Source organism: Pristiophorus japonicus, chromosome 20 (assembly GCF_044704955.1).
Source record: "Pristiophorus japonicus isolate sPriJap1 chromosome 20, sPriJap1.hap1, whole genome shotgun sequence".
NCBI lineage: Eukaryota > Metazoa > Chordata > Chondrichthyes > Pristiophoridae > Pristiophorus > Pristiophorus japonicus.
This window is the reverse complement of record NC_091996.1, coordinates 19,079,268-19,092,766: the sequence shown is the minus strand read 5'-3', so window position 1 is coordinate 19,092,766 and position 13,499 is coordinate 19,079,268. Positions and strand designations below refer to the sequence as shown.

Genomic DNA, 13,499 nt, shown 5'->3' with positions numbered 1-13,499 from the left:
ATACAACTTCAACTCAAAAAATAACCATTACACATGGCTGCCTCTAAGGTGAAGCTAGACCACAGTTGTTGCAAGGTATTCATTCACAAAAGGCCGTGCAGTTGAGTTTGATTTTTTCCTTATTCAATGTTTACATAGAAGCACTTTCCAGTAGCAGTCACTGGATATCGGGAGTGAGAACCATGGCTGAATTTATTCTTCTTCTATGTCTGAAAAGACTGAAGGCAGTTGGAAGTCCTGACTGCTGTGTGAACAGATCAGCTAACTCAATGCGGACCAGGGATCACACTTGGAACTTCCAACTCTGTATGGCTCAATACCTCACCACATGTTGGGTTTACACGCTGGGCCATCAGTGTGGTGGTTGAGGAAGCCATGTGCATGTTTGAGGGTGTTGAGGAGGAGATTCAGCGTGTGACTTAAGCAGTGAAAAGGAAAAGAACCAATTCTGGGTATTCAAACCTAAAACATTTTTTTGAAGAGTATAACTAGTTTTCACTCAAATCGCAGCATACAAAAATAAAAGTGAATGAAGTGTTTGTTGAATGAGGATAGCTATTCATATTTCAAATTATATAGAAGTCTGATGATACTTTAAAATCCTATAACTGCTGTCCTTTATACCAAATGCAGTAATCAATGCAAATTCAAAAGCGGAGTCTGTCTGACATTGGTAGCAACAATGAATGCTTTGTAAGGATAATACATTTGATAGTCCCATTTTAGCAACAGGCATTATTATAGATTGGCATTAGACCAGCTTGCTACTTTATCTAAATACCACAGCTAAGAGGAAACCCAATAGTATAAAGCTAAGTATGGAATACACAAGCCATTATTCTTGCATGAGTATGATTTTGTTGGAACTAGGCCTCAATATGAACGGACTAGCTCCAGAGGGAAGTTAGTCAGCTTGAGTGGGATGAGTGGAGAGTGGTTGGAGAAGCAATTCCCTCAATGGGTGGTTAACTCATGCATTTAACTTCACTATAGAGCTTTTCCATCACATCATGGACTAATGGAACTCCAGGAGAAGTAGAAAGCAAGAAATTATCATACAGCTACTGTGGTAACCTGAAAAAGCTCGGCTAATATCATAGCGGTTAAATTAAACTGTGCTCGTAGGGCGTGCATTTACTAAATGCCCCGAAAAGGATGGATTTGCATTTATTGAATGCACCTACAGGCAAAGTTTGTACATTTTGGGTCTAAACTCCTTTAAAAGGCTCGAGATATTCTACGCCCTCGAAGGACAAGGGCAGCAGGCGCATGGGAACACGATCACCGCCAATTCCCCTCCAAGTCACACACCATCCTGACTTGGAAATATATCGGCATTCCTTCATCGTCACTGGGTAAAATCCTGGAACTCCCTCCCTAACAGCACCATGGAAGCACCTTCACCACACGGACTGCAACGGTTCAAGGCGGTAGCTCACCATCACCTTCTCAAGGTCAATTAGGAATGGGCAATAAATGCTGGGCCTTGCCAGCGACACCCACACCCCGTGAAATAATTTTTTAAAATCCCGAGCACAGATTCGGAATAATTTCCAGTCGTAAAAAATGTTTAAAATTTTAATTTTTTTTGGGTTGTTTTTAAATTGTTGACCTGCTTCCTCCCCTCCTTGGCCACAACGGTCACTCCTGGTGTGCTGTGTGCAGATTAAGCGATTGTCATTGTGGTGCATTAAAGGGTTAGGGATGTCAGGAATATCTGCATATTAAGGAGAGTTTGTTTGGCAGGAATATTAGAATGGCAACAGATGCTGAAATCTCTCTATGGTCACAGGGATTATGTTGTTTTGAGAGAGAAGCTGATGCTTTTTGTGAAATTGTCAAATCGATGACAGACTTATATAACTGCCATTATTTCTACTGTCCTCTATTCTGTTCCCATACCCATATTAGAATTTCCAATATGCAAGCCAAATATTTCTAAGAGTGCCTCTCAACATATGCACATGTACTGGGGGAAATTTTATTTTAATTTATAGATGTGCCAAAGCAAAAAATTGATATTTTAACTGGATGCTAACTAAAATGAAAGTGGATTTTTTTTTAATGAACTTCAAAGAAAAAGGAAATTCTCTTGGGAAATTGGCAGTGTGGCGATTAGCATAACTTACTCTTTCAGATCTCACAACTTTGAAGTTTAGAAATGGTATACGGGATGCATTTTTAACACCATTTTATTCTCATTAAAAAAAATCCCAAATCTGAAAGCATATGGAAGGATGCAATGTGCTAAAAGAAGCAGATTGATTTGAAGAACACAGGAAAATATATTTATGTACAGGAACACAGCCATTTCTTTTCATTTGACACAACTTTACAGTATTTAACTATCTGTGATCTAAAATCTCTGCGGACTACCAGCTGGCATTCACGTTGTAAGGAAGTTTGCACGGATATAGTAATTAAGCATGGGCCCTGTCGAATGAGTGGTTTTAAAAGGAGGAGGGGTGGTGGGGGGAGCTTTGCAATAAGAGAACATGGAGCTAGAAGGGAAGGTTGGGCGGGCAGACCACAGGTTGGAAGGTAAAGGGGGCAGGATGTGGGCATGGAGGAGATGAGTCTGGTGGAGAATGGCGAGGGGAAGAACTCTGGAGTGGAATGGGTGATGCTGGGGTGAGAGGGAGAAGGGGGAGGCCAAAATAAATGGAAACAAATGACTTCAATTTTGGAACTAAGAAGCCAATGAACTCCTCGTGAGAATCAGAGGTGAGAATGGAAGACATGGGGAGGGAGGTGATAGGAACGGTGGTGACTGAGAGTTTTGGAGTTGTATCTGGACTTATGGGAAACTAAGGCTCCATCATTGAGTTAAAACTGAGGGAGTGAAAGACCCACTTTGAAGAGGATGGAGGTTGAAAACCTAGAACAATAATTGTTGCTTCTACAGTCTTTATGTACCAGAAACGCGTACAGTGTTTGTATGCTGTGATTTGAGTGAAAATTAGATATTTTTTAAAAATAGGTTTTAACACACACAACTGGTTAGTTTCCTTTTCACTGCTTAAGTCACGGGCTGAATCTCCTCCTCAACACCTTCAAATATGCACATGGCTTCCTCAACCTCCACACTGAAGGCCCAGCGCGTATACCCAACATGTGGTGCGGTATTAAGACATACTGAGTTGCAATTTTCCAGGTGTAATCCCTGGTCCGCGTTGAGTTAGCTGATCGACTCAGCCAGCAGTGGGGACGACCAATTGGCGTCAGCCTTTTCAGGCGCAGAAGAAGAATAAATTCAACCATGGTTCTCACTCCCGATATCCGGTGGTGCTACGAGGAAACGAATACTGGGCTAATGAGCTGAATTTAAATTGTATGCAAAGTTTCACGCTGTTGACCATCTAGAAAAGATACCTACTTGTAAACGGTTTGTTCTGGAACTGGTAAAAAGAATGAATGCCCGTTGGGTCTGAAGCCCCGTCATTGCTTCTTGTACTGTTTGCACTAAACCAAACCAAGCGTTATTCTGGATCATTCACCCTCCGATCGAGACAGAGATTTGGGGGGGATTTGATCAATGTCATTCCCGGTTCCTGTGGATTTTGCTAATCTGTTCCCGATTGCCTGTTTTAACGATTTGGTTTTGCATTGGGGTTGGAATGTAATTAAATATTTTTATGTCAAATAGTAGCTCAATTATTACGAATACATGTTTGGGCGATTTCAACGAGTAAATGACTCAGACAGTAATGGATCGGCTGTGCTTTCTTCAGTTGTGAAAGTGCTGAGTGGCCTGCCTGTCTCTGAACCATTGATAAAACTGAACTCCTGGGAGGATTGATGTTGGAGGCAGAATGAAGCTATAATGCAGGCAGATTCACTTCAATACCTCCTGAGTAAGCGTTCGGGTTTAACCAGCGAGATGGCATACTCGGCCTTCGCTGAGGAAAGTTTCCCAACCAGTTTATAGCCCGGGTCACTTTTCACACCATCATTCCATATTTAACTCGAATCTATTCGTCTAAAAGTTTTGAAGCAATTTCTCATCTTCCTGCTTAACTGATTAGACCCCACGCGCCTGGACAACTTAAACAAAAGCAAAATACTGGAATCTGAAATGTAAAACAGAAAATGCTGGAAATACTCAGCAGGTCAGACAGCATCTGTGGAGAGAGAGAAACAGAATTAGTGTGGGTGACCTTTCGTCCGAGAAATACTTCCTGCTATATCGTTAATCATTATAAACTCGATTGCATATTATTTACTAGAATAATTATCCTTTAAAAGGCGCTACATGAATGAAATGTGTAGAAAATAAAAGTACGAGTAAGTTGGTAACTGTTTTCCCGGAGTTGAGTGCAGTGCACATGGTCTCACTGAGTGTGTTTCTCTGGTAGAATCCATTGCGTCTCTTTATCTCCGACCATCCTCACTGAGCATTTCCTTCGGGTAAAGAAGAACGCTCCGAACTTTGATTAAATATTAATATCCCGGAACCGCCTCCTTTAAAGAAAGGAGAGTTACTAATTCAGGCGCTGCTCAGCCACTCTCGCTCAAGTTTCATCGATTTTTTCTTTAAGAAAGGTCATTTGAAAGCAAGGTCGCCACTCAACTGAAAATTGTCAAAATGTTCCTCACGGAGGATAATGTGAATCTGCACCGATTCTTAAAGGTGCTTTTCTCGGCTACTCAAGCGGGGGGAGGGGGGGAGGATCGAGTTTACAAGGGCGAACGTCGAAGCATCGAAAAATATAAATTTATTGAAATGTTAGCAGGGGAACAAACTGGGTTTATAACTCGTGATCTTAAAGTACCAGACTATCTGTCCTTTCCATCCATTCTCATGTATATCTATATCTGAGCAAGATATACAGAGATAAGGGGGGCTGGAGAGTAGGTGGCAAAGAGGGGTAATGATGAGAGAGAAATTGGGAAGGAGAGAGAAATGGAACTTTACAGAGAGAATGAACCCTCTGGGAGGGTCGAGCCGGAACTCAGAGCCAGGCAACCCCTCCCAGGCTCTCTGTCAGCGGCAGAATGTGACCCTGTCCGTTTGCCCGGATTAAACCGGACCAGTAGGTTTCACTTGGATACAATGCAAAGCATTCTTGCTGTGAATAACCAGGGTATCTGAACATGACATTCGTCAATGGGCGGTAGGGGTCCCACCAGGGCGGGGCTCCACGCACATGGGTGGATTCTTCTGCCGACTCGGAGGTTGGGAGATCAGGTGTAGCTGTCTAGACCCAGGACTGTCCCAAAACGCGCGTCAGCACTTGACTGAATCAACAGGGAATAGACAGCCATATATATATCTAGTAACTTTCTGTGTGCTTACCGCTGTGTGTTGTATGCTTAAAACTAAATGCAAACTGCAGCCAGCCCAAAATAACCCCACACTGGTCTAATCACTGAGCAGGGGAGTTCTGTGGTGAACAGATTGACACACAGACACAGACACCGTCTGCATCGCTGCTGCTAATCGAGGGATGGGCTTGTTGGCGCTGGCTCGGGAGCGTGTCTCCGCACAACTACCCTCACAGAACTCAACTACTTCTCTCCCATCTCCCACCCTCAGCATTGCATTGATTAAAGATGTAGACCGGTGCATTTCCTGCTCATCTTAAAAAAAAATTCAAGCAGATTAAAAAATATAAAAAGACTTGCATTTATATAGTACCTTTCACCACCACCAGACTCCCCAAAGCGATTTACAGCCAATGAAGGAGGGCAGTCACTGTTGTTATGTGGGAAACGTGGCAGCTAATTTGCGCACAGCAAGCTCCCACAAACAGCAGTGTGATAATGACCAGATAATCTGTTTTTGGTCTGCTGATTGAGGGATGAATAGTGGCCAGGACACTGGGGATAACTACCCTGCTCTTCAAATCCATGGGATCTGTTACGTCCACCCGAGAGGAGAGGGGGGTCTTGGTTTAATGTCTCATCCGAAAGATGGCACCTCCGACAGTGCAGCACTCCCTCAGTATTGCACTGGCAATGTCAGCCTAGATTTTTGTGCTCAAGTTTCTAGAGCGGGACTTGAACACAACCTTCTAAACTCAGAGGCGAGAGAGCTACCCACTGAACCAGGGCTGACAATAAGGAGGAAATACTTCTTCCCCGTTCGAAGAACATGGGAAACAATGAACTATTCCGGCAGTTTTACAGTGAGACAGTACACCACCACCCCCCCCCCCCCTCCCTCACACCCTCACACACACACAAACACACGTTAATCTAATGGGGACGATTTCAACAGTTAACTTTCGAAATTGACTTTCCCATTCCCTATCCCAGCAGAACGGCCCCGGTCAGTATCACTCACTCCCATTAGCGTGCTTCAATTCAATTAGAATGGACAGTTGAAATAATATATATTAACGCTAAGCTGATCCAGTCCCCGCTGATCCCATCTGTCTACACTGGAGAGACACTCCAAGTGCGTGCCCGAAATAGCCCGGGTGGCTCCGGGAGTACCCGGGTCTGTACCCACTGTAAGTGGTCTGTTGGAGGGGAGGGCAACCCAGGATGTTTCTCTCTCTTTCCTACAGACAATATTGAAAGTTTGGAATTTTAACGTGGCAAAAAAAAAACTTTTGAAATGCCCCTGATAATGGAATTTAAAAAGAACAAAATAAAACACACACACACACACAATGGCCCCTTGAGCAGAGCCTCTGGGTTACCGGGTGTAGGGGGCTTCCATCCCCGCCAGTTTACCTTAGTGTCAAATGGATGGAGCATTGACCATCTCACCGAGATCTGTTACCAGGTAAACGGGGCTCTGCTGCCAGCCGTCTGGGCAGGTGAGATAAAAAAGGGTTTCAGGTGAGACAAGCCCCGGGGACTCCTTACATAAAGTCCTGCTCATTATTATAAATAAGAACACTAATAATTCGGGAAAGTCAGAACGAGACGGATTCTCTCTTGGAGAATAGCAAACTACTGGAAATCTGAAATAAAAGCAGAAAATGCTGGAAATACTCAGCAAGTCTGACAGCATCTGTGGAGAGGCAGAAACAGAGTTTCAGGTCTGTGACCCTTGGTCAGAACTGAAACGCTAACTCGGTTTCTCTCTCCAGAGATGCGGACTAACCTGCTGAATATTTCCCGCATTTTGTGTTATTAATTCTCTCTTGAAGAGTCTCAGCCGACCATTGACCCTTTTGACCGAACCCCACCAGCTGCCTTTCCGGTTTTTATTGCAGTAGTTTGGTTTCAGATGCTAGTTAGTGTACCCTTGTGTGCCCTCCCGTTAAACAGCTGCCTGACACCCGTCGAACTGTCAGTCGGGTTCCGAGGCATCTGTTGCCAGTGCACTGCCAATGTTGTGACCCTACCCCAACTGGGGCCCTCGCCCAGTGACACCGAGAGAAGCAGACATAACTGATTGTGTGTTGTGTTCTCTTTGGGGTCGGGGGAATAGACCACATCAGCCAACTATCCAGCCCTTGTTCCCGAGAGCTGAGATACGACAGGACGGTCACTATTTAAACCTTGCTGCATTTTATTTTGTTGCCAATGGATTCTATGAGGCCGCTCTGGTGCAACGTGCTGTAATGGGATGGGGGGGGAGGGGGGGGGTTCCAACTGTAAGGGGGGTTTGTGGAGTTGGCAATGGTCTAGCCAGTGGCAGCCTTGTTGTGTCTGGTCGCACACTGCCTCAGTCAGTGTCTGTGTGGGTCACACCCCACTCCGGGATTTGAGCACCCCAGGGTGGGCGATGCCCTCACTTGGCTGAGAGTTAAGCTGAGGCCTAAACCTGTGTGGATGCTGAAAGTCCGTTTGCAGGCAGCTCTGCCAGTGGCCCTGCCAACAACGCCTCTCACACACACACACACACAACTGGTCATTGCGGTGCACCGAATAGCGGCACCCATGGCCGACACTGCATCCAATCTAGCACGTTCTGAAAGGTTTATGAGAGCCCTGATATGGCGATACATGAATGGGAATCTTTGCAGCCAACAACAACTTATATTTATATAGCGCCGTTAACGTAATTAAACGCCCCAAGGCGCTCCCCTGGAGCGTTATCAGAAAGTGGTCTAAAGGCGTTCGAATGGGTGGGAAAAGCTGTCCTGCCGCCACTGGCGCTCATGTATATTGATATTACTAATCTGCAAGTATGATTGCATTATATAGCGCCTTTCACGACCTCGGGTCATTCTAAAACACATTACAGCCAATGAAGTGTAGGAGACTAGTTACTTAAAGATTGTATTATTGAATCCCAGATGACCTACAATTGCTGTCCTTGGTTTCCCCCAAATATGTTTTGACCTCAAGCCTTTCGAGTTTGAGGGGGGTGAGTACACGAAGCAGCCTGGGTGCCAGCCTGAAATAACCCCGCGGCGGCAGGGGAGGAGGCCTTTGAACAGGGAGCCCCTCACAGCTGGGACACGGATGGCAGCTCAGTGGGGTGCGAGCAGCAGGTTAAGGACAACCTGGGACACTCTGTGCCGGGGGCAACCTGTCGGTTCCGCCTGCAGCGGGCACACTTGTGCCCTGGGGAGGGGGGAAAACAAGGAATGGCGAACAAAAATAAACCCATTCACAAAAAACGGTGGCCCACGTCGTCCTTTCCACTGAGCATTTGTGCTGAGCGCGGATCTGCGGGGAGTGACCGCTTTATGGCCTCAGATATTCACATTGAAAATATGTGTCTTATTCTGCCGTGGCTGCTGAATTATTTAAATACACCAACGACTTTATTTTTTTTTAATGGTAGTTATTTTTAATTTGCAGCAATTTAATGGAAGGGGATTGGTTGGAGCTGTGTGGACACTAAGCAGATAGCCCGGGAGTTTCATTTCCCCGTCTATATGGTGCCCGGGGGCTCGTATTTATTTCCTGTAGTTGGCCAACTAACTATAGTCAGCGGCTGCCCATTAATAAATATCATGGTTTAAAATCTGCGCCCTCTGGGGACCGTCCCGGGCTGGTTACCATTTGAACTCAGTCCCATCCGTCATCTCCACCACACTTTCGACTGACCACACCACTGGTTTACGCTACAATCCTCGCCCCGTCAGCCCAGCCCGACTAAAAGCGATATTTTTCGTTGGTGTTAAATTATATTGTCCATTTTCTTGAGTTTCCGAAACATTCTCGGAGCAAATTCGACTAAAAACGAGGCTCTCCTTGCATTCATCACCCCGAGTTTAATTCTCATTTACAGGAATCAATATAATAGTCCCATTTCCTAAACCAGCCTCTGCAGAGAGAGAGAGAGAGAGAGAAAAAGAGAAGACAGATTGGTTTCTGAATGTATTAAAATTGGTTTAACCTTGACATTATGTGTCGGTGAGGCGGGGGAGAGACTATATTGCTCCCATCCACAAAGTTCAGCATCAATCACACACAAATCCCCACTGTAGGATCGATAATTTCTATCGGTGAGACTCGATAGTTTAGTGCGAGTGGAAAATCTCTTGAATCTCGGATTTTTCAGACCCTCACTTTCATACGTATTGATGCGTCCCGGCGTCTCTAGAGCTATGAGATCCAACGATGTTATTTTTTTTTAAACTAAGATAGTACAAACTTTAGCAACCGCTATCTCTGTGGTTGAAGGGAGGGAGATGGGGTGAGGAGTGGGGCTAAGGGTTGAGCCAATGTGAAAGATAGACTTGCCTTTATATAGCGCCTTTCACAACCACTGGACGCCTCAAAGCGCGTTACAGCCAATAAAGTACTTTTTGGAGTGTGGTCACTGTTGTAATATAGGAACAGGGAAGTCAAAATTGCGCACAGCAAGCTCCCACAAACAGCAATGTGATAATGACCAGATAATCCGTTTTTGTTAGTCACACAGATATTCGCTAACAGGCAGTTGTCACACACGCCTGATTTAAAATTCTCAAAAAATAAAAAGTCAGCCCAGCCATTAAATCTTTCTTCTGTTCTTCAATGTCTTTTCAATCGATTCCTCGGGTTTTAAAACGAGACGGAGGGGGTTAAAATCAAATTAAGATACATTCAGGTTTCTGTTGCTTATCCAATTTAAAACAAGTTGTTGCGGGACTTAAATAAAATAAGACTTGCATTTATATAGCGCCTTTCACAACCACCGGACGTCTCAAAGCGTTTTACAGCCAATGAAGTACTTTTTGAAGTGTAGTCACTGTTGTAATGTGGGAACCGCGGCAGCCAAATTGCGCACAGCAAGCTCCCACATACAGCAATGTGATAATGACCAGATCATCTGTGATAATGATCACAAAGGCGGTGATCGAGAGAGGCAAAGAATTGAATTGTTTAGGGGGGGACCTTTCAAGGACGCATATTGGTTCATGTTCACCACTGCCGTCTCCATCCTAACTTTGGAAGATTTTATTTAACGAAATTGAAGAACAAAGTTGAGTGGCAGCACTGGCTGTTCCCGGATCTACATGTGCAGTTTGGAGACTAACTCCAGTTTCCATTTCCCTTCCAGCGCCTCGCATTAAAGTACACGAAGATCATGTGTGTAAATCTGGGTTGATCATGTAAAAAATACCATTTGGGGCATTTTAAACAAGCTGCTGGGTCACTCATCCGGTTGCAGTGTGTCGGGCAGATCCACGATGGAAATGCATTTGCCTATTTTAATCCCGCATTAGTCGCTCATCGCCCGCTCCCAGCAAACTGCAGCTCTGTCAGTCAAGTGTGCATTAAACTAAAGCGGCGGCATTCGTTGTAGGCTGAATTATTGATGTCGCAGAGTGCATTCATTTCGACTCCTGGGCAACCCACTGAATCCGAGTTTAGCAAACCCCCGACAGCTTTCCAGACTGCGGTGACATTGGGCAGGGCTGATACTTTCCAGACTGGAGTCAGCTCCTTGGGCTGTGTCTGCGCTCAGTGCAGGATCGCAGCCACCGAGACCCCGCGGAAAATCCTGAAGCGGGAAGTGGATGCGAGGAGCTGCCGATGTAATCTCCCAACCCCCGTGTGTGCAGCGGACAGTAATTGTCCGGGGAGTGGATTCATCTCCCGGATAACCAGGGAGAAAATTACAGACAGACAGACAGACAATTCAACCGTTAGGAGTTTCTCTGGGCTTGTTTTTTTTTAATTAGTGTATTCTTGGCAACTTTTACATCTTTTGAAGCTGCCGGAACCCGGAGAGAAGCTGCACTTATATAAACGATCTCAAACTCTGAATGATTTCTGTCGAGCGGGTTGTCAGTACGGCAGCAGAGACGGGGAGGAGAGGACACCCCACAGAATGGAATCATCTCCTGGAATCGCAACTCTGATGTTTCCAGCATCAAAAATAAAGCAGCGAAGTAGCCAGCACGGCTCCCCTCTCTGCTCAACTCAATACCACTAGAGATTTCCCAGTATCTGTTCTCTTCTCAGACCCCCACCGTTGCCAATGTGATCGCTCCGGAGAAGCAGCACTATTTCGGATCACTATCCCTTGCTCATGTAATAGGCAGTGACATCTTTATTAAAAGTTTACCCCGAGTCGGATCAGTGAATGTTTCTTTTTTTTTAGAATACTTGCATTTATATAGCGCCGTTCGTGACCACCGGACGTCCCAAATAAGACTTGCATTTGTATAGCGCCTTTCACAGCCACCGGACGTCACAAAGCGCTTTATAGGCAATGAAGTACTTTTGGAGTGTAGTCACTATTGTAATGTGGGAAACCCGGCAGCCACTTTGCGCACAGCAAGCTCCCATAAACAGCAATGTGATAATGACCAGATCATCTGTTTTTTGAAGTTGATAGGAGGGATAAATATTGGCGAGGACACCGGGGATAATTCCCCTGCTCTTCGAAATAGTGCCATGGGATCTTTGATATCCACCTGGGAGAACAGACGGGGCCTCGGTTTAGTGTCTCATCCGAAAGACGGCACCTCCAACAGTGCGGCGCTCATCAGCACTGAATTTAGAAAGCACTGGGCTGACAGATCTAAAGTGGAAATGTATCCCCGGCCCCTGTCACCCCTCCCTCCCCACCCCACACACAGACACACACATCACCCGAGGTTCTTACCAGTTGACAGAAGCGCTCGGGAGGGTCCCCACAGGTTACTCCCGCCGGCTCCACCTTCACTTTCAGGTACTGCTTCATGGACATGGGTCTGGGCTGACAGGCGTAAAACTCCCAGGAAGGGCCGGCGTCATCGGTGTTGACCAGCGACTTGCAGCTGTCGTACTGGGTCTTGGCCGGCAGTAGCGAGTAGATGAGGGCGGCCAGCTGCAGCATAGGCATGGGGCCGGGGCGCATGGTCCCCCGGGCGGAGCGCACACGCACAGGGCTCGGGGCGGAGGGCGAGGGCGCACCGAGCGCAGCGCCAGGCTCAGCATGGGCACCAGTCACACATCACAGGCAGGCGTGGGGAGGGGCTGGCAGCATCTCTTTCCCCCTGCCGGGCAAACTCCAGGATACCCCCACGCCGTCTCAGAGCCAGCACAGACCCTCGTAGATCCAAGCACTTTCATTCAACATGCAGGCGGAGCTGGCCGCTCTCCAAATTCAAAGGGAGCCGCTTCGAAAGTCTTCCCAAATCCAACGGCGGAGGGGAATCATTGGCGGCGCAGCTGGAAGCGTAGAGTCCCACTCCTCTCCAGTCCTCTCCAAATTGGCTTGTGCATTGTCGAGAACTAATCGAAAGAGAAACATAGGGGGGTGGAATTTAAAAGATAAAAGGTGTGAAATGATGTGGGCACTTAACAGACACGCTGGAAAAGTGGCGCTCTCCCGCTCTCTCTCCTGTCTACAAGGTTTTATCTACCTCACGGCAGCCCACATGCACACACACACACACACACACCTCCCCCCCGGCCCAGTTTGGACGCCAGGTCCAGGGGCAAGGTTTGGAGCATAGCCGGAGTTGAGTGTGCACACTCTACTGCGGGTGTGCGGGCAGTTCGGGGTCATAAGTAGAGAGAGAGAGAGAGAGGGGGGAGAAAGAAGAGGGGAGGGAGGGAGAGAGAGAGAGATTGGAAACAAACCTGCTGGAAGGACGTGATCCGGGCTTTGCAAGCTAACAGGGCTGGAGTTTGACAGGCTGACTTGCAGCTTCTGGCCTCGCCTCCCGGCTTCAAGGGCAGATGGCCGGGACTTTGCGCTAATGCTCTGGGTTCAACTTAATGCGGAGGCGAAATCCCTTTAACATCACTTTCAATCACTATCTGTGCTTTTATGTCAGAGCTGCCTCAAGTCTGCGTAACTTCCTCCTGCACAGCCCCGGGCTCTGCTCGCCCCAATCAGCTTAAAGGGGAAAGCGACCAGCCCAGTCTACTCTTAAAGGGACAGACCTGCCGGAGAGCCTGGCATGGGACGCGCGCGAGAGTCGAAATCCGCAGGGAATTCCTTCTCAGCGATTTCAAGGAGACGGGAAGTTCATTCTAAATGTCAGCTTTATTTCAAGGGGGAAATGGGAGAGAGAGAGAGAGTCGATCACAATTGATGCACCCTTTAAGGGCGGGCGGATCAGCTTCAGGGGAAACAGGAGACATGTACAACAAATGCACTATTAAAAACGTGAAGGAACAATTTAGATAGATCGACTCCTAATCACAGGCAGGCAGCTGGA

General features: G+C 46.6%; 1 protein-coding gene across 1 annotated transcript in view; it reads right to left on the bottom strand.

Annotated features, from left to right (window-relative positions):
• Positions 1 to 13,081, bottom strand: part of ntng2a (netrin g2a) — a 115,762-nt gene extending 102,681 nt beyond the window's left edge. The window contains exons 1-2 of the mRNA XM_070863849.1: positions 12,916 to 13,081; positions 11,954 to 12,564 (exon numbers count right to left, since the gene is read on the bottom strand). Coding sequence (XP_070719950.1) covers positions 11,954 to 12,187 — 234 coding nt within the window. The 5' untranslated portion in view covers positions 12,188 to 12,564; positions 12,916 to 13,081. The remainder of the gene's footprint in view (positions 1 to 11,953; positions 12,565 to 12,915) is intronic.
• Between the last annotated feature and the right edge of the window lie 418 nt (positions 13,082 to 13,499).